This window comes from Girardinichthys multiradiatus, chromosome X, assembly GCF_021462225.1.
Source record: "Girardinichthys multiradiatus isolate DD_20200921_A chromosome X, DD_fGirMul_XY1, whole genome shotgun sequence".
NCBI classification, from domain to species: Eukaryota; Metazoa; Chordata; class Actinopteri; order Cyprinodontiformes; family Goodeidae; genus Girardinichthys; species Girardinichthys multiradiatus.
The window spans coordinates 26,875,075-26,896,256 of record NC_061817.1 but is presented as its reverse complement, the minus strand read 5'-3'; the positions used below and the strand labels follow the sequence as shown (position 1 = coordinate 26,896,256).

The window sequence follows — 21,182 nt, the reverse complement described above, 5'->3', positions numbered from 1 at the left end:
TAGAAAAGAGAAGGGGTCATACAGGTAGCAGAAATGGAGGGTGTGTTGGCACCTCAACCATAACTGAGCCGGTTTAGGCTAAACCTGACTCCCCCTTACTCCATCCAGCAGGGAGGGAGGAAGGCAGAGGTAAAAATAATTGGAGAGTGTTGTTTCCTGTTGCATTGTGTGAAAGGTGGGTAGCGTTAAAATGGGCAGTCAATTCAATCGAATCATATAGATTTCAAGTCCGGCACATGCATTCCAATTAATAACTAACCATTGAACAGTACACTCAGATTCAGGTATTTATTCAAATTGGATAAAAAGTTTTTCTATTTTAGGAAACCCAGCAGATTGCATCCAGTCAGTGACTTGTAGCATTCACTCCTCCTGGATGAGCATGTAGAGACAGTGGACAGTCACTGGCGTTGACTTTGCACCAGTCGCTCATACTGAGCATGCATGTAGCGACAGTGGAGAGGAAAAACTCCCTTTTAACAGGAAGAAACCTCCAGCAGCCTAAGCCTACAGCAGCATAACTACAGAGATAGCTCAGGATAACCTAAACCACTCGAACTATAAGCTTTATCAAAAAGGAAAGTTTTAAGCCTAGCCTTAAAAGTAGACAGGGTGTCTGCCTCACGGACTAAAACTGGGAGCTGGTTCCACAGGAGAGGAGCCTGATAACTAAAGGATCTGCTTCCCATTCTACTTCTAGAGACTCTAGGAACCACCAGTAAACCTGCAGTCTGAGAACAAAGTGCTCTGTTTGGAACATATGGAACAATCAGATCTTTGATGTATGATGGAGCTAGATCATTAAGGAGGATAATTTTAAATTCTATTCTGGATTTAACAGGGAGCCAATGAAGGGAAGCTAAAATAGGAGAAATATGATCTCTCTTTTTAATTTTCATCAGAACTCTTGCTGCAGCATTTTGAATCAGCTGAAGGCTTTTAACTGCATTTTGTGGACATCCTGATAGTAAACAATTACAATAGTCCAGCCTTGAAGTAACAAATGCATGGACTAGTTTTTCACCGTCACTCCTGGACAGGATATTTCTAATTTTGGCAATGTTCCAGAGGTGAAAGAAGGAAATCCTTGAAACCTGTTTAATATGGGATTTAAATGGCATGTCCTAGTCAAAAATAACACCAAGGTTTTTTACTTTATTATCGGAGGTCAATTTAATGCCATCCAGGTTAAGTGATTGACTGAGCAGTTTCTTTTTTAAAGACTCCGGTCCAAAGACGACAACTTCTGTCTTGTCTGAATTTAGAAGCAAAAAATTTAAAGTCATCCAAGTTTTTATATCTTCAAGACATGCTTGTAGTCTATCAAACTGGTTGGGCTCATCAGGATTTATGGATAAGTAAAGCTGAGTATCATCAGCATAACAGTGAAAATGTATCCTATGCTGCCTGATAATTTGACCAATTGAAAGCATATATATAGTAAAGAGAATTGGCCCAAGTACTGAACCCTGTGGTACTCCACAATTAACCCTGGAGTTTAAAGATGATTTATCATTTACATGAACAAACTGGAATCTGTCAGACAGATAAGATTTAAACCAGCCTAGCGCTGTTCCCCTGATCCCTACAGCTTATTCCAGCCTTTCTAAGAGAATATTATGGTCGACTGTATCAAATGCAGCACTGAGATCTAACAGAACCAGAACAGACACAAGTCCATTATCTAAGGCCATAAGAATATCATTAGTGACTTTCAGCAGAGCTGTTTCAGTGCTATGATGAGCTCTGAAGCCTGACTGAAACTCTTCAAACAGGTCATTGCTGTGTAAATGCTCACACATTTGATTAACTACTGTTTTCTCAAGAATTTTAGATAAGAATGGAAGATTGGATATAGGTCTGTAATTTTTCAAGTCATCTCGATCAAGCGAAGGTTTCTTAAGTAAAGGTTTAATTACAGCTACCTTAAAAGCTTGTGGTACATATCCATTTACTAAAGATAGATTAATCATATCTAAAATGGGGCTGTTAATCAGTGGGAACACTTCCTTAAATAATTTGGTTGGGATTGGGTCTAACATACAAGTTGAAGGTTTAGATGAAGCTAATATTTCTGATAACTCAGGAAGCTTCACAGGATCAAAACAGTCCAAACACAGATCAGGTTCTACAGTTCTTTCCAATGTTGTCTCACTTGCTGAGGATGAAGTAATTATCTTCGGGAGTATGTCAAAAATTTTCTTTTTAATAGAATCAGTTTTATTTTGGAAGAATCCTATTAAGTCATGACTCCTGAGAGCTAAGGAAATGGATGGCTCAACAGAGTTATGACTCTGTAAGTTTAGCTACTGTACTAAAGAGAAACCTAGGATTATTCTTGTTCTCTTCTATTAATGATGAGAAATAAGCTGTTCTGGATTGGCGAAGTGTCTTTTTATACAACAGTAGGCCATTTTTCCAGAGTAAGTAGGAATCCTCTAGGTGTGTAGAGCGCCATTTTCTCTCCAATTTTCTAACTTCCTTTGAGCGGCTGGTGTTGAAGCACCTGAAAGACATCACAGGCCCCCTGCGGGAACCCCTGCAATTTGCTTACCGAGCAAACAGGTCGGCAGATGATGCTGTTAACTTAGGTCTACACTTCATCCTGCAACACCTCGACCACCCAGGGACGTACGCCAGGATCCTGTTTGTAGACTTCAGCTCGGCCTTCAACACTATCTTACGAGACATCCTCCACCAGAAGCTCACCCAGCTCAACGTCCCAGCCTCCACCTGTCAGTGGATCAACAGCTTCCTGACGGACCGACAGCAGCAGGTGAGACTGGGGAGCATCTTCTCCCGATCCAGATCAATAAGTACTGGTGCCCCCCAGGGGTGTGTTCTATCCCCACTCCTCTTCTCTCTGTACACAAATGACTGCACCTCATCGGACTCGTCCGTGAAACTCCTTACGTTTGCAGACGACACCACTGTCATTGGTCTGATCCAGGACGGTAATGAGTCAGCATACAGACAGCAGGTGGATCGGCTGGTACACTGGTGCGGTCAGAACTACCTGGAACTCAACCCACTCAAGACTGTGGAAATGGTGGTGGACTTTCGGAGAACACCACCCCCATACACCCCCCTCACCATCCTCAACAACACTGTATCGGCCGTGGACCACTTCAGGTTCTTAGGAACCACCATCTCTGAGGACCTGAGATGGTCTTCACACATAGACACTGTTCGAAAGAAGGCCCAGCAGAGACTGTACTTCCTGAGGCAACTCAAGAAGTTCAACCTTCCACAGGAGCTGCTGGTCATCTTCTACACTGCCATCATTCAATCTGTCCTGTCTTCATCCATCTCAGTGTGGTTTAGCTCATCCACAAAACAGGACAGGTCCAGACTGCAACGAATAATCAGGACTGCAGAGAGAATAATCAGGGCTGACCTTCCCTCCATCCAGGACTTATACAGGTCTAGGGTCAAGAAAAGAGCTGCCAAAATCTCTGCAGACCCCCACACACCCTGCACATAAACTGTTTAGAGTTTTACCTTCAGGCCGCCGCTACAGAGCACTGTTTACTAAAAGCAGCCGCCACAGAGACAGTTTCTTCCCCCAGGCTGCTTCTCTGTTGAACATTCAATACAGTACAGAACAACAGCATACAGACGTTGCAAATGCACCTTTTCTATTAGATATGTGTATATTGTACATTGTAAATTGTACATTTGTATATTCTGTAATGCAGAATATTGCATTGTACATTGTATATTGTACATTGTAAATATGTATATTCTGTAATGCAAAAACAGAACAAAAGAGCAAAGTGTACCGGAGTCAAATTCCTTGTTTGTATGCACGAACTTGGCAATAAAGCTGATTCTGATTCTGATTTAAAGTACGCAGCTCTGATTTAAACCAAGGAGCTAGCCTCCTATGAATAATTACCTTCTTTTTCAAGGGGGCTGCATTGTCTAATGCACCACACAATGATGAAGTAACAATATGAACAAGAGAATCAATTTGTGAAGGGGAAGAAACAAACTTATTGCCCTCTATTGTGCTTTTCTGTGATAATGAGGAAATTAAAAGTGGAACAGATTCTTTAAAGGTTGTTACAGCATTGTCTGATAAAGATCTACTATAATGAAATTTTCTTTCAGGTGTGGAGTACTCGGTTAAATTAAACTCAAAGGTTATTAAAAAATGGTCAGACAGGACAGGGTTAAGAGAAAATATTGTTATGTCTTTACACTCAATGCCACATGTCAGCACAAGGTCCAGAGAATGAACAAATACAATAATCATAGTCCCAGTTTAACAATTGAATCAAATGTTATTTTATTCTCTGTCTTTTCAGTGTAATAATACAGTTCATGTTCAACCCTCCCTCCTGTAATCTGGTAAAATGATAGCTTACTGTTACCCCAGGTGGAGTTAGTTTCCCTTTTGTTGAGATGTGCTCCCAATATCTTATTGTATCTATATAACACTTCTCAAATGAAATCTGTCTGGCTCCTGTCATTCATGTAAACAAATGTGAACAAAGGCCATGCTAAAAAGGTCCAAGCATGCTGAACACATGCTAACTGTTTAGTTTGTTCTCTGTAGAGGACATTTAGCACTTTTAAATGACACCAGAATTATAGGGTTAGGGTTCAGGAAACTTCCTCTTTCTCTTCAACAAATATAATGTCCATCACCAGAGCATTTTACTGAAAGCACTGAGGTGAGCAAAGTAGTTTTTTATTAAGCATTTTATGTTTTGAAATCTTATTTTTTGCACTAGTTCCCCAAGATCACTTTAAATTACTTAGGTATGTTACCAGAGTGTCTAGCAGACATATTGTATAGATAACATTTGTGAATTTCTTCTATGTTCTTCATACTTTTTCAAAAAAGAAGTAATGGACTCACTGTCAGAAGCAATGAAATTATTACTGTGAAATGTGAAATGACACTAGCATGATTCTACCACCACCATGCTTGACTGTGGCTATGGCGTTTTGAGGTCCAAAGGTCTAAGTTTGACACCTTAAAAATATACCTTTTGTTATAATGTAGACCAAAGAGCTGAATGTTTGTCTTGTCTGACCATAGAACCTTTCTCCAGATGATATTGGGCTTTTACATGTGAGCAGCAGCAGATTTCAGTCTGGTTTGAAGGGGTTTGTTTTGAAACAGGGGCTTTGTGGTTCATCCACATCTTGTCAGTCCATGAAAATGTAAAATATAGAATAGCTTGTGTCTTTCACACCTTACCAAAGTGGTAGCAAGGATGAATAACTAGTACTTGCATACAGTTGTTTAACCTGATCATGTTGGAATCTGCTGTTGTTAATGAGATGGCTCAAATGACGCCATTTTGTTTGAATCTCCAATTCTCCTTCTTGAAGCTTAACAGTGTTTCTTGGACTTTCCCAGTGTTTTGAATGTTGTTATTCAGCCCAGAGAGTGCTATCAAACAATGCAATCCTTTTTATGCTTTTTAGACAATGCAATCCTATTATTGCTGGCAAAATGAGACTACCAGCTACCGTCAGTCATTATACTAAAAAGGTAACAGGCCTTGATCTTGTCAAAGTAAGGACTAATGTATAATTAACATTTAAGCCTATATGAATATTTCTGACCTTACAGTAATCACAATAATAATAATTTCCAACAATTCTCAAAAAGCTATCTTAATTGAAGTTATAATAACAATTATTTACTCCCAACACATTATCCAAAGCCCAAAGTAAAATTAGGTTAATAAATATCAAAAATCAATGTATATTTTACAGCTGATGCCAAAAGAGATCATTTTCAGGGTCAGCTGTGTCACAGAGAAGTGTTAAAGATTAAAAAAAAAAAGAAGTTCCCATGTTGAGTTTCATATGGATAAAGAACAGATGGTGCTAGTGAATTTATTAATGACTCAGCTTCACTGCTCCCAGAAGGCCAAAACAATGCAGTAACTTGCACAACCACTGGACCTTTATGAAACACGTTACATGACATTATTTTTGCACTTTTAGTTCAAATAAATACTTTGTTTTAGGATTAGGAAAAACTGCCACATGTTTGTTTTGTAACCCTGGGAGTGTTTTCATTTCTATCCTTTTTCTCAGTGACAAAAGCAAAATCAATCACGCCTTTCTGGAAGGTTACATAACATCTACATATCCCCACTAGTATGCAATTTAAACTGCTCTAAACCAGTTTTTTGCAGTTATTTTCCTTGATTAAGGGTTGGGCAAACTGTTGGACAAAGAAGCATATATTTATTTGAATTAGATGTTTAACAGCTGTTTGTCTTTGCCAAAAGGTTTGAAACATCTCCTGCTCCCTGAATCATTTGAACAAAAGAAAAATTAATCAGTCACTGTAACAGGTATAGTTCTCCCTGGAGTTAAAATAATGAATGTGACACCCCTGTTGTGTGATCATTTTATTGCAATTGTAATTTTTTAAGAGGTTTCCTTTCTGCAAGAATAGGGAGTGTGGTAATACATTCCCTAGAAGCACCCACACTTGTTAAAATAACATTTCATCATTGAAAAAGTACACATTATAACACAAACCATTCTGCTGACAGTAGTTTTTTTCAGTGTTATGAAAACTTCAAAAAATGTGCCTTGCAACACTAAGAGATGCTGTCAATTGTAGATATTTGTATTTCGTTGAGCTCTTATTTCTTACTTATTTTGATTTTGTTAAAATGTAACATTGTTATATATAGTTTTTTCATTGTGTCAGTTTAGAAAAAAAAAAAGAAGACTCATCCATTTGTCCTTCCATCCATCTTCTTCACCCACCTAATTCTTAAATGGTTGTGAGGGGCTAGCCTCAAACTCCAGTGGTCGGTGAGGATGGAGCCCACAGTGGTAGTAACTGCTTCCCTACTGAATATTTTAGCTATATTTATATATTTAAAATTTATATTCATTATTAACATTCTTACTATCTTTTAGTATTTTCAGTTGCATAATAGTTTCTTGTCCATTATACACGTGGGCGTAGCTGACCATTCTGTCTCCCAGTTCAGATTGGGTGTCCTGCAGGAACAAAACAGGTATTGTGAGAGTTTTAGAAAAGGTCTTATCAGTGTTACTAATTCCTTTAGTCTACTTGCGAACCTGATCCGAGGTGTTTTTAGAATATTTTGTCTACAGTCCATTGTTAAATAAAACTGCGTGTGAACAAGACAATCAGAGAATGTTCTGTCATGACAATGTATTTATTTATCTTTGTAAAATAAAGTGTCAATCCAACAAGCTGTGCCCACTTAATTATGTCTTGGCAGGAGAAACAAGAAAGAAATATCTGGTAATATTTAAAGCAAATTGAACTTTTAGAAAGATCATATTTAGATTGTTTGGTATTTCTGGTTTAAAAAAGCATTTGTGCATTTCTGCCAGAAGCTACAGTACAGCCAGAAGAAAATCACACTTCTCTTGTTAGTCCAAAGAGACAGGAATATGGTGCATAATTGTTACTGGTTTGATGACTGCATAATGTGACAGTCAAGGTTACTGTTGTTGACCTTTATGTCACATTGTCTGAAGTCAACCAAAGGACTTTCTGCAACATTCTGTGAAGTTATGTTAAGTTATGTGAATATCTATAGTTTTATTTTATAAAAAGGCTAGGTTCCAAAACATATAAATGAGACAAGTATTTCCACATTCTTATATTTCTGGAGATTTGTCCTGCCTCTCTGTTGTCTGGTTTGAGTTAGGAGTTAAGGGAGTGGCTTGTTTTCCTTTCATAACCAGAGGGGAATAAATACTTGCTTTGGGTCAGTGTAAGGAGATTCCTGTTTGGGACACTGACAACTCAACACTGAGCTGCAATGTAAGTACATTTTTACATTACCACTGTTCTTGGTTACCTGAAATGCATTAAAGTTCAATTTAGTAAAGAAAAAGAAAAAAAAAACTTCACATGTGTGTTTCAGGATTTGTCTTTCAGGTTTTATTGGTCTTCTGCTGGTTCTAACAGCTGAGGCAAGAGTTGGGTATGAATGTTTAACTCAGTAACGCTTTAACTCAGCATCTGCCACAAGTAGTTAGTCCTTTAACATGTTCTTATGTATGCATAGACAATATTATTTATTTTCTGACTTTACAGAAACTCTTCCCTGCTGGAATTCTGTCGTGAGACAGAGCAGTGCCTGCTGTTTGACTTGATTTGCAAGACCCCTAAATATGAGGTGCGAGTCTCTGAGAACAAATTGAATGAAAATGAAAATGGTGCATATATGTTTGGAAGCGCATTCATTGTCTGGTGCCTATATCTATCATTGTTTGATGGAGAGTGTTTTCAAATATGACACAAAATGTTTCAGGTGCGTCATTATGACTCTGTGAAATGGGTTTCAACTGATTACACCACCTTCTCTATGGAATTGATGATGGTACCATCTTTTTGGCGACTGTATGGGTATATCACTGGTGAAAATGAAAAAGGTTAGTATGTGACTGGAGCATACCATTGTTTTCACTCACCCTGTTTTTTACAGCTATTGCTGAGACAAAAGATTTAATTTGAAGAATAAAACTCCACACAACGTGACACATAAACAACAATAGAGATAACATCAACATAACATTTGCATACAGAACACACTGCAGAAAACATTTGATCTCATTTCTTTGGTGTCTTTCATTCAAAAGTTGTCAGTGAATGGTTTGATTTGACATATTGAAAGATTGAGGTCATTTTTCACTCTTTGTAAATATGGGTTCTGTCTAAATTTTGAATTTTATTTAACCCAATTGTTTTGTATATTGACACAATATATGTATTTGCTTTTTGGTAAATAAATGCAATTTACAATATTTTGTTGTGATTTGTGTTCTCTTGCAGGCCAAAAAATCAATATGACTGCTCCTGTTCTTATGAAAATTCCAGAAAAGAGCATTTTTAAGAGGGATGTCTATACCATGAGTTTCTTGCTGCCAGAGGAATATCAGATGAATCCCCCAAAACCAACTAATAATGCTGTAAACCTTATGATGAAGCTTTAATCTTTTTCTCTGAGATCATTCTTTTGGCTCCTGCTGATCAGGAAAATTTGCTGACTTGCAGGTTTACATCCAAGAGATGCCAGCTATGAATGTCTATGTGCTCAGCCATGGAGAAATGATGCACACCTTCTCTGATAATAAGTACTCTAAGGAACTCTCCACCGCTCTTGACACTGCCAGAGCACAGTACAGGAAAGGATTCCACTACACAGCCGGATATGACAGGTAATAAAATGACAACAATTGGAAACAAAGTTTAAAACAAGCCTAGTGTATGGAACTCATATTCTAACATTTCTGTGTGTTTTTTTAATGTTTCTCTGGCAGTCCAAAGCCCAAGAAAAACAGACACAGTGAGGTGTGGTACGTTGTTGAGGGGGATCCAGTGTGCTTCGGCAGTGAGTGACAAGGTCAACCCCCCTATCCCTAGGACACATCCTTTGCATATATCACTGCAGGAAATGCCTATGGTGTGGCTAAACTTCACCTAAAATAAAATATAACCCCTATTTGAATACAAAAACAACAAATACATGATTACAAGAATTTTGTAGTTTAACTTTTGTGTTTGCTTTCATTTTTGGTGTTGTTGGAAAATAAAGTAGTCTTTTGCAGCAATTGTTTTATTCTTCAAGTCCTGTATTTTTGAATGATTTTAGACATGCTAAAAAGCAAATGGGTAAAGATATGTATACTAGAGCTTTGCACATCCAAACCAAAAGATGGCACTACTAAGGTCGAACAAGTTCATGCAACCTGGATTCCATAAAAACCTTTTATGAAGCAATTTTAGGAAAATTATATACATGCAACCTTATGTTGAATATTTAATTTAAGAAAGAAAATCGAGAACTTATTTTGAAATGATATATAATATTTGAAGGTTGCCTTGTTAACCATTCACTTATGTTGCCCTAGGTTGTTGACGTCACTCTGCGACTGGATCAGTTTAGGTTCATGTGTTTGAGCGTATCTTATCACTAGCAGCACTGTCTGGAAGGTTAAGATAATATATTCAAATTTTGTTATACAACCTGTTATATACTGCAATGCAATAACACATTTATTGGTTTGAAGTTTGGGGTTTGTCTAACCTCAGCTGACCCTGAAAAATGTTGGACGAATTTACCAAATCTCAATTTATAAATTTTCTGTAGAACTAAATGGGAGTATAGCCTTACCTTTGCAATATTGCTACTCTGCAGGGAAAATATGTCCCTTTCATTTATATACAAATTACTGTAACCATACAGTTTTAAATAAATGCTTGCTTTTCAAATACACGGCAAAATATTAAAACAGTTGCTACTATGTTCTTTCAACAGGTTTCCACTAAAATTAAATGTTTAATGTTCAATAGAAAATATTGGTGGCAGTGGTGCAGTTGGTAGCACTGTTGCCTTGCAACAAGAAGGTCCTGGGTTTGATTCCCAGCTGGGGGTCTTCCTGCATGGAGTTTGCATGTTCTCTCCGTGTATGCGTGGGTTCTCACCGGGTACTCCGGCTTCCTCCCACAGTCCAAAGACATGCCTGTTAGGTTAATTGGTCTCTCTAAATTGCCCTTAGGTGTATGAATGAGTGTGTGCATGGTTGTTTGTGTGTTGCCCTGTGATGGACTGGCGACCTGTCCAGGGTGTACCCTGCCTCTCGCCCATAGACTGCTGGAGATAGGCACCAGCTTCCCCGCGACCCACTATGGAATAAGCGGAAGAAAATGACTGACTGATGACTAGAAAATATAACGGGCAGTGCATTAAAACATTTATAACCAGATGTTTTTGCAGAAATTGTTTTCTATGCAACAGCTAGAGTATAGTTAAGGGTTTTATGGTGACCTCGTATGAGATTATAAAAGGTAAGAATGAATCTTGGAAGGGTGTTTTATCACACCAAACATAAACAAATCTTTCAGAGAATATCAAACTCTCCTTAACACCTAAACACACTTATCATCAGTGTTGGTGACATTTAGAAACAAGTGATTTTTGCAAAACCTCTGATGCTCAGTGCAATAAAGAACTAACTCTACTCTTACACTGAACACTAATAAAAAAAATTAGCAAATGAAGTAGCTGAGACTTTAGCAAGCAAATGGAAAATCTGAATTCGCATTTTAGTAAATTAATGAGCAATTTTATTGCGGTGTTTCTGAAATTTTTATGCACTGCACATTTTTGCAGGAAGCTGGATAGAATGTTATAGTATGTTTTGGAAAGTACAGTGCTTGTGCTTAAATGTAATTTTGGTGCTCCTTCACCTTTTTTCCACAATTAGCAAAGCCTAAAAAACAGGATTACAAGAGAACCTGACATAAATTCAGAATGTCTGTAGTTTGGCAGTGGTCCTGTGTTCTGTTTAATGGGCTCTTATCTTATCTGCTGGGTTTCAGAATGGTTCAGTGATCCAGAAGTGATTTCACTTTAGTAGGATTCCAGCAGGTGGCTATCTGTCTCCTATGACGGGGTCGGTCGACTAGCTTGCTTGCTGACATACTGACTGGTTAGGAGTGCCAATCAGGAGAGGTTTTATGACACCCACTAAGGACCAAAGTCCAAATGTGGGCCTCTAACACTTGTCAGTCCATCAAAGTTGCTGGGCCTGACCACTGCCTGGCTTTTTTCTGGCTGTCCCGTTGTGACTGTCTTGTCTCCTGGGCTTTGCAACAATGAAGATCAAACTGAGCTGACTGAGAAGTTAATGTCCAAAGAAGATGGACATAGATGGTTTTTTCGTACAACAGCCCCAGCCTCCTGCCCATTACTCTGGTAACCATCCAGAAGTTTTATTAATACAGGAGGGCTCATCAACACGTAAGTACAAGATAGATTGCACGTTTATTGGATCTGTAAAAATACTTTTTATATTAATTATTTCATAAAATGTACATGTATTGCTGACAAAAAACAATGAGTGCTTTTAAAACACCTTGTTTGTTTTGCATAGAAAATAATTACTTAAAAATATTTTGGTTTTTTGAAACTTTAAAGTAAATGCAACAGTTTTCACTTGTTACAGGGTCTAGAAATTATGTAAGGGTCATACATGTTATCAGAGTCGAACAAATCTAGATGAGTGATAAGGTACTTTGTGCAACAGAGGGATGGTCCTGCACTATTCAATGTTCTCTCCACAGCTGAGCAATAAACCTCATTTCATGTCAACGGCATTGGTCTTACTACATTCCTTCACCCATAATCAGTGTCAAAAAAAAAAAAATGAAACGTTTAATGTTTCTGCTGTCTTTTGGGCAGCTCAGGAACAAAAGACTGCAGCAGGCAGCAGGCCAGAGTCAGAGGAGAGCTGTCCGGTTTGTGGTGACAAAGTATCAGGATACCACTATGGACTGCTTACCTGTGAGAGTTGCAAGGTATGGGATAAGCTGTTGATTTGCTGTCTTTCTGTGATCAAGGGGATCCAAATTTATTAGTTTTTCGCCTACCACAGAAGCCATGTACTAGCAATGTTTCTTTCTCTCACAGGGCTTCTTTAAACGCTCAGTTCAGAATAACAAGCATTATACCTGTTCAGAGCAACAAAGCTGCCCAATGAACCTTTCCCAAAGAAAGCGCTGTCCTTTCTGCCGCTTCCAGAAGTGTTTGGCTGTAGGCATGAGGAAAGAAGGTATTTAAGCTCTCACCACTTTTAACATGATTTCTGCTTCTTTGTGACACGCAAGGTTGTGTAAAAGCATTTCTGCTATTACAGATGTATTCTTCAAAATTGTTTTTGTTATACTTAAAGTTTTTCAGATCCTCAAATTAATTGTAATATCAGACAAAGATAACCTGAGTATGTACTAAATGCAGGATTTCATCTATTAAGGGAAACATGCTTACCAAAACCAATCTGATCTTTTGTGAAAATAAATTGCCCCCTTTAAAAAATCATTAATTATATCTGATTGACGGCAGTGCTCATTGTTCCATATTAAAAAAAATCTGGGCAAAATAAAACCTATAGGGATAAAAAGCAGTGCTGGCCAACAAAATCCAAATGCCTGTTTCACATTTACCAAAAAAGCATCTTCATGATTTTTGGGAAAATATTGTGTAGACAGATAAAACAAAAGTGGGACTTTTGCTGCTGCACAGTGGCATATTTGGTAGCACTGTTGACTTGCAGCAAGAAGGTCCTGGGTTCGACTGGCCAGGGGTCTTTCTGCATAGAGTTTGCATGTTCTTCATGTACATGTATGACTTTAGTTTGTAACCTCAGACAGACTTGGATTACACAGAAGGGCATTTAAAGGACACCAGCAAGGCCATCCCAGAATAGCAAGCAAAAATTAAAGTTTTGGAATGGCCTAGTCAAAGCCTGGATTGAGATAGGAAAATTAAAAGAATTTGAAAATAAAGAGTGGGACGAATTTCTCCATAGTGATGTTAAAAAACAAAAAACAAAACTACAGTTCTTGCAAATCTCTTGGTAAAGTAATAAATCATTCTAGAGTCAGCTAAATTTACGTACAAGGAATGTGTATTGTGGGTTTAGTATAATACCTTAATTTAGTGTGTTACTGCATTTAGGCACTGACAAATATTTTCAAACTTTTGCCAAAGATGCTTTAAGTCCTGGTTAAAACCCTTTTAAATATGACTTCTGTTCTGCCTTCAGCTGTACGAGCAGATCGTATGAGAGGTGGCAGGAATAGATTTGGGCCCCTGTACAGACGGGACAGGCAGATGAAACAGCAAAAGGCGAATACTGATCCCTACAGAATTAAGATAGACACTAGGCAAACACCTGGTCCCCAGTCTTCAAATGACTTTCATCGGATAAGTGGCCCAACAAGCAATTCATCATCTTCTGCTGCTCTTCATTTATCCCACATTGTGTATCCATCTGGAATGGAGCAAAGTTGTCAACCTATAACTCTGGACTGTACAATCAGCAATCATCGAGTGCTAACACCTCCATCCATGCCTTTCCGTGGACTTTGTTGCACCGTCCCTGAATACTCACAGGATAAAGGGAAGCCCAGCTTTAGCTATAGCCCAGTTCCCTCACACTATCCAGTCCATTCAAACCCAAAACATTCATTAACACCAACAACACCCCCCTGCTGCACACCAAGCTCAGCCCCTGCTATTTCCCAGGCTGCGACTCAGACATCAACAACTCCTCCACCGACCACTCCTCCCAGGTTTCTTAACCAGCTTTTGGAGGGTGAACAAGATGAGGGTCAGCTATGCACCAAAGTCCTGGCTAGTCTACAAAGGGAGCAGGCCAATCGAGGAAAGCATGACTGTCTAAATACATTCAGTATCATGTGCAAAATAGCTGACCAGACTCTATTTGGACTTGTGGAGTGGGCCAGAAACAGCAATCTCTTCAAAGAGCTCAAGGTGAGAAAACTTTGCTTTATTAGAATATACACACATACCCATTAGCAGCAGCATTATATCTATAGTAGCTTCTGGAGTTCTGTATTTTCCTGTGCACTGGGGGTTTTAGTCTTTAATTTACACTACAACATGGTGCTTCTGATAGGTGGATGATCAGATGGTGCTGCTGCAAAGCTGTTGGAGTGAGCTGCTGGTCCTAGATCACCTCTGCAGACAAGTCACTTACGGCAAAGAAGGTTGTATTTATCTGGTCACAGGTCAACAGGTTAAGTATAAGACACACATTGCACTAAGAGCTGCAATCTTGCACTCGACAGTTTTAGAATAATTGTGCTTATTTTCATCACTCACATATTTGATTACTAACTATGGTTTATTCTGACGCAGATTGAAGTGTCAACCATTATTTCCCAGGCTGGAATGACATTAAGTAGCTTAGTATTAAGGACCCAAGACCTTGTATTCAAACTTAAGGCACTCCAGTTTGACAGGCATGAGTTTGTCTGTCTTAAATACCTTGTCCTATTCAACCCAGGTTAGTGTTTTTATTCAAATACAGTTGTTAAACTAGTTAATTTTAACACATTAAAGTCATGTATTTATCGTTGACCATATTGTCTGTCTTAAACGCAGCTGCTGTCAGTGCTCAAACCATTTTTGTTTTTGAATGCATCAGATGTGAAGTCAGTGCAGAACCGCAGACAAGTAGAGCAGACTCAGGAGAGGGTGAACAGGGCTCTCATGGAACATACCCAGCAAAGACACCCGGGACACTCAGACAAGTTTGGGCAGTTGCTTCTTCGTCTCCCAGAAGTACGCAGCATTAGCTTGCAAGTCGAGGACTATTTGTACCAGCGCCACCTCCTTGGAGATTTACCCTGCAACTCTCTAATTGCGGAGATGCTGCATGGCAAGCACTAGGACGGTGTTGCGGTTTGTCATCAACTTCAAAGATGTTCTATGAAGATGATGGATCATGCTATGAGAAGGTTTCTATCAGTGTTACCACAACCAAATAATCCTGTACTCTTTTGGCAGAGTTGTAAAAATTAGGATCCAAGCATCATCTTACTTTATATAAACTGGAAAAGCAAAACTGTTCAAATGCAAATAAAATACACTGTTAATAAAGGCAAGTAATCTTGTGTCTACGAATAACTTTTGTTTCACTTAAGTGCATAGAGAATGTTCACTTTGCAGGATAATCTCTTAAAAAAAAAAAAAAAAAAAGGTCTCCCGTCTACATGCAGATTCTATGTCTTAAAAAATAAGTATGATTATACAGATATATAAAAATAAATCTATATGGATGATTTAAAAAGGATTTTATTTTTCTGGTCCAGTTGCCAAGGAGTCACTTGATGAAATAAACATACAAAATGTGCTGGCACAGATTAGAAAACAGAAGAAACAAAACAAATGTATGACATTTTCTTTGAAATGGAAATTTGACACATAACCCTAATTTTAAAAAAAAGCAACAGAGAAGAAATGGTGAGAAAAGGACAAAGTAGAACCTTAAACTAAAAAATAAATTTGTCAAATAAATCAAAAGGAAATAAATATACCTCTGGGTGATGTAGGGAACTTTGGGGAGAATTGCACAGAATCAATATATGGTCTTTACTACCACATATGCAGCTTCACAAGTACATAAATACAAATATCCATTTAATCTACATGCAATCCCCAACAAACACTTCTTTAAACAGTTTATTTCTCATTTACGATTTCAACATTTCATCCACAGGAATCCCCTTCAATCACCACATTACATGGAGGCATTCTGTGATTTTAAAAGAACATAGCTGCCCTATGGCAACTGTGGTAGTGCTGCAAGACTGCAAACAAAAAACTAATTTACAAGATTTTGTGCCAATATTAAATTAATCAAACAAACAATTCTGGAGTTTTTTCTTCTTCTGTGAAACAAAACTTGGCATTTTACATTCCCCAGTTGTACATGAAGGAGTCTCAAGAGACTGTGGGGTAGACGAGGGCTGTTACAGTCCAAAATGATCCTTCATTAAGAAACCTACTGTTCATATGCCTGGACATATAAACAGGGAATAATGCATTTGGAAACAAGATCAGTGACCTAAAGGATTTATTTATCCTAAAACAGAATCAGCAATTTCTCCTGTTGAACAACTCATATTCATTCTCATTCACTCACCGTCATCTCAAACATACATCTTACTAATGCTTAAGCAGCAGGCTAGCTTATTTGTAGCTTACAAAGGTCAACTTAATTTTTACAAATCATCAAAAAATGAATTCAGCATTCAGAATATATTAAATTAAGACTGATTATCATTGTCATACAGAGCTTTATTCTGGTACTGAGAAACACGAAGCCCTCCTTCATGTCTGTCTTTTTTCCGTTTTCTCAAGTATTATTTCCATGAAAAAGCAAATGAAGACATAAACATCACAGAAGATTTTTTCTTATACCAGCTCCCAAAGACTCAATCAGTGGCTAGCAAAACATGTCAAAAAAGTATCAAAAAAACATCCAGATGTCTACGGCTGAAGAAGAGTTGGACTGGAGTGCAGAAAGTATGGGGCACAAGCAGTTTCTTATGCGTCAAATGATCTGCAGTGGAAGTAGCCTCTGACAGTGCAGTCCACTGTGGGACCACCTATGATGGTACATGTATTTTCTGGTCCTGACAAAGAGCGGGTAGTGTGCGCCCTACATTCAGATGAGAGCAGCGTTAACTACCTATACATTTCCAATCACAGCTGAGCCTTTTGTCTCAGTAGACTGGAGGGAAACGGAGCCCTGGAAGAAGAAAAGGCAGCAAAAGGAAATCCTGGCAAAACTGAGAGGAAGTGGGAGCTGCGTTTGCCCAAACTACTGTTGTGCGGGCCAAGGTAGTGTAATTTCCCCCTCCCTTTTCGAGTCAAAAAACATGACTCAGACATGGCAAGGTAAGGCAAGGCATGAGGAGAAAAGGGGAAAAGAGTAGTTTTTTTTTTTTTATCCAAATGAAATTTGTCCCATCACATTTTACAATCTGAGTGGATCATGCAGAGCCTGTTAGAATCTCTGTAGATTAATTATTTTACTTACATTTAAGGAGCGATTGACTCATTTTCTATTGTCTCATTTTTCTCTCTTTTACCTGTTTGGTTCTCCGGGTCCAAGTTGATAATTGACCAATGTCTGAGAAGTCATGCCATTTTTTCCAACACAACAATCTGACACTCCACACTGGCCAGGAAACCAAAATAAAAAAGAAGCTGAGTCAATTTGGGTTGATTTCCTGAAAAATACCATCCGTCCCAACTTTAGGCAAATCTTTATTTTGGAGTGCTAAGCTTTTTAGGAGTTCCTGGGCGCTTCTGCCAGAAGTGGTTAGGGATAGTGAAGGCGTCAACACTCATTGACATGGTTTTGGACGGGATGACAGTGAACTGTTTACGGTCCGAGCTATACTTGTAAATAGACTCCACCATCTCAGGTGTGATGTTACGTGGGCCAATGCCAGTGAGCCGTACCATCTCCTCAGTTTCAGGGTTCATGGTGTAAACTGCTCTGAACTGGCAACTGGTATCTCGGAAGAGGATTAGGAAGTGGTTGGCTGTGCTTTTTTCCATTTCCTGAAAAGCCAAACATCAACAGAGAAAAAGAGTTGGTAAGTATTAGAATGTTAACCATGGTAGCGTGGGCATATTAGTAGGACTGTGACATTACAGCATTGTTTACCTCCACAATCTTGTTTTTTTGTGGTTCATTGACCTTGCCAGCCAGGCAGCACCGAGTGATTGCATTATGGATGATGAACTTGTTGGACTTAAAGCTAGGTTCCTTGTATAGCTTTGGTCCTGAAAAACAGTTTTCACACATGGTATTCTGTTCTAAATATAAAACAGTGCTCACTTTTTTTATTTAAACAATCTTTAGCCTCAAACTTGTCACTGACCTGTGTATTCTGGGATGGAGGCTGGGGAGGAAATGGTGGAACCATTTTCCCAGTCCTTTTCACCATTCTGGGCACTCATTCGCCCTGGTGACATTAGCCGTGACCGAGAGGGAGAGTGTGATTGGCTAAAACAAAGGTTTAGTCACAGAAGTTTATTACAGACATTATTTGTCCCAATCACCTTTGCACCTGATAATTACCAAAGCAACTGCAGCTAGAGACGGATAAACACAAGCAAATACATGGTCATTGTAAAAATCCATTATCCAGGTCCTCTTTCTCTGACATTTATTGTAATGTTATTTGAGCTTCCAACAGCAAATATCCACAGCTCCAACTTTTAAAGCCCCCACATAAATAAACCTCCACCATAATGTCTGTGCAGGTTACCTTGGAGATTTCCTGACAGTCAGACCTCGAGAGTCATTAGCCATTGAGGACAGGTTCAACGTTGAGTGGGAGTACACTTTGTTCAATCTATTTCCTACAGAGAGAACCGGAGCACATTACAATAAAAAGCAAGAGCAGAGATAAGGTAACTATACCTTAAACATTATGGTGGTAGTGTCAAAAGCATTTACCCTTGACAGGACTATTGGACAAGACTGAATCATCTCTGAAAACTGTCTTAGGTCTCTGTTTCTTTACACCACGGACTGTGGTGGGTTTCTGCCTCAGCACTTTGTCCAGATCTTCCATAATCTTCAGTTGCTGTCGCCTCTCATACTCCTGCCTGGTGAAGTCTCCTCTGCGCTGGGGAGTCCCTTCTGCTGGTGGGGTGGTTGGGGTCTGGGGTGTTTCTTCATTCTTATTGCTCCAGCCTTCAATGATCATCCACTGGGGTTTGCTAAAAGCAGAGTGAGATATGGAATACAACATCAAAATGTATGATTACTGACAATACAAAAATTACACACGCAAATATGATTTTCTTTTTTTTTTTTGGACAACTGTCCTCTCCGGTGTCAGATGCTGTGCAGCTTGGAGGATTTTTCCTAATACTTTCTATTTTTGGACATTTGTTATGATGCATTGCCATGGCAACGGGGTTGTTTCTCACAACCGGGAGCAGCTGATTAATATCTCAAAAGCTCAAATAATACTTCAACTACAACCCCAGATCCCTGATGAGTTGAAAAGGAGACACCGTGGATGCAGAGCAGGAGCTAAGAGAAGAGAGAGAAGGAGGAAGTTCAAACCATCTCTTCCGTTGATTATGATGGGAAATGTGAGTTGGGAAACAAGTTGGATGAACTCCAAGCCCTACAAAAGACCCAGCCAGAGTACCGGGCATGCAGTATCATGTGTTTTACTGAGACATGGCTGCAGGATCATATCCCCGACTCCAGCGTCTCTCTGCAGGGCTTTTTAACCATACGAGCAGACAGAGATTTAAAGAGGAGCGGCAAATGTAAAGGAGGTGGACTGGCAGTATCAACAGATGGTGTAATCCAGGACATGTAACTGTGAAGTGTCATCTCTGCAGTCCAGATATTGAACTGTTGGCAGTAAATTTTCGTCCATATTATTTACCCAGAGAGTTCACCAGTGTTATTTTGGCAACTGTTTACGTTCCACCTTCCGCTGTTGCCAACGCTGCATGTGATGCCATCAACTCAGTTGTTGCTAAGCTACAGACACAAAACCCCAATGCTTTTGTGGCAATTTCTGGTGATTTTAACCACGCTTCACTCTCTGCTACACTTCCAATGTTTCAACAGTTTGTCAGCTGCTCTACCAGAGAAAACAAAATATTGGATCTGTTTTATGCAAATGTCAAGGACTCATACATCTCTACAGCAAGACCTCCTCTAGGCAAATCAGATCACAATCTTGTTTTTCTCTACTCGAAATATAAGCCCCTTGTTCAGAGGCAACCTGTAATAAAGAGGACTGTGAGAAAATGGTCACAGGAAGCTGAAGAAGCTCTGCAAGGTTGCTTTGAGGGTACAGACTGGGACGCACTGTGCCAGCCACATGGAGAGGACATCAATGCCATGACTGAGTGTGTAACAGACTATATAAACGTCTGTGTGGATAACATCATCCCCACCAGAACCGTGAGATGCTTCCCCAATAACAAACCTTGGATCACCAGTGACCTGAAGGACCTGCTTAACAAGAAAAAAAAGAGCCTTCAGAGAGGGAGACAGAGAATTATTGAGGAGTTTACAGAAGCAACTTAAAGTCAAGATAAGAGACAGCAAGGAGGTGTACAAGAAGAAGCTGGAGAGCAAGCTCCAGCAAAACAATATCAGAGATGTGTGGACAGGGATGAAGAAGATCACAGGCTTCAAGCAGAAGGATGATCAGACCGATGGAGGTCTGGACAGAGCCAATGAACTGAACACATTCTTCAATAGGTTCAGTTCAGAAACAAGCTTCGCATCCTCCTCTCCTGCTCACAGCCAAACAGACATCCCACCTTCCTTTGACCCACAGGACCCACAGCTGTCCAGTAACACCTCACATTTTTTATCTTCCACCTCAGCCCTAGACCCTTCTGCTTCTACATGTTTGCCTTCAACCATATCAGAAGATGCTGATACTTTCTTTGCTTCCCCCTTCCACCTGTGTGTCTCAAGAAGTCAGGTGAAGAGACAACTGGAGAGACTGAATATGAATAAGGCTGCAGGTCCAGATCATGTCAGCCCTAGAGTCCTGAAGGCCTGTGCAGAGCAGCTCTGTGGAATTCTGCAGCACCTCTTCAACTTTAGCCTGGCCCAGAAGAAGGTTCTTGTGTTGTGGAAGACCTCCTGTCTTGTTCCGGTACCAAAGAAAACTCACCCACCAGTCCTCAATGACTATAGACCTGTTGCCCTGACATCTCACATCATGAAGGTCCTAGAGAGACTCCTGTTGGCCCACCTGAGTAAGCAAACAGTAAACCATCAGGACCCCCTTCAGTTTGCTTATCGCTGTGGAGTTGGAGTTGAAGATGCCA

General features: G+C 39.4%; 3 protein-coding genes across 5 annotated transcripts in view; 2 read left to right on the top strand and 1 right to left on the bottom strand.

Annotated features, from left to right (window-relative positions):
- Positions 1-7,693: 7,693 nt before the first annotated feature.
- Positions 7,694-9,582, top strand: LOC124862909 (heme-binding protein 2-like). The gene is made up of 7 exons (XM_047357111.1): positions 7,694-7,789; positions 7,893-7,952; positions 8,066-8,147; positions 8,283-8,403; positions 8,804-8,940; positions 9,026-9,189; positions 9,292-9,582. Coding segments are annotated over exons 1-7 (645 nt in total). The 5' UTR covers positions 7,694-7,787; the 3' UTR covers positions 9,371-9,582.
- A 1,867-nt stretch (positions 9,583-11,449) lies between these two features.
- LOC124862886 (nuclear receptor subfamily 5 group A member 2-like) lies at positions 11,450-15,456 on the top strand. Its single transcript, XM_047357077.1, has 7 exons — positions 11,450-11,774; positions 12,216-12,331; positions 12,444-12,585; positions 13,579-14,309; positions 14,455-14,574; positions 14,697-14,844; positions 14,986-15,456. The coding sequence occupies exons 1-7, from the start codon at positions 11,675-11,677 to the stop codon at positions 15,228-15,230; spliced, it is 1,602 nt and encodes a 533-aa protein (XP_047213033.1). The 5' UTR covers positions 11,450-11,674; the 3' UTR covers positions 15,231-15,456.
- Positions 15,457-15,617: 161 nt separating this feature from the next.
- Positions 15,618-21,182, bottom strand: part of LOC124862874 (calmodulin-regulated spectrin-associated protein 3-like) — a 28,914-nt gene continuing 23,349 nt past the window's right edge. For all 3 annotated transcript variants that reach the window (XM_047357055.1, XM_047357057.1, XM_047357056.1), the window contains 5 exons: positions 18,820-19,085; positions 18,629-18,722; positions 18,239-18,363; positions 18,022-18,140; positions 15,618-17,915 (listed from right to left, as the gene is read on the bottom strand). In XM_047357055.1, coding sequence (XP_047213011.1) covers positions 17,616-17,915; positions 18,022-18,140; positions 18,239-18,363; positions 18,629-18,722; positions 18,820-19,085 — 904 coding nt within the window. In that variant the 3' untranslated portion in view covers positions 15,618-17,615. The remainder of the gene's footprint in view (positions 17,916-18,021; positions 18,141-18,238; positions 18,364-18,628; positions 18,723-18,819; positions 19,086-21,182) is intronic.

Bases quoted from the DNA above. Each gene is read 5' to 3' on its own strand.
- LOC124862909 (XM_047357111.1), top strand. The intron at 7,953-8,065 runs GTATGAATGTTT...CTGACTTTACAG, and splicing joins ACAGCTGAGGCAAGAGTTGG to AAACTCTTCCCTGCTGGAAT. The intron at 8,941-9,025 runs GTAAACCTTATG...GCTGACTTGCAG, and splicing joins CAAAACCAACTAATAATGCT to GTTTACATCCAAGAGATGCC.
- LOC124862886 (XM_047357077.1), top strand. From the start codon at position 11,675: ATGGACATAGATGGTTTTTTCGTACAACAGCCCCAGCCTCCTGCCCAT. The intron at 12,586-13,578 runs GTATTTAAGCTC...TTCTGCCTTCAG, and splicing joins TGTAGGCATGAGGAAAGAAG to CTGTACGAGCAGATCGTATG. The intron at 14,575-14,696 runs GTTAAGTATAAG...ATTCTGACGCAG, and splicing joins ATCTGGTCACAGGTCAACAG to ATTGAAGTGTCAACCATTAT.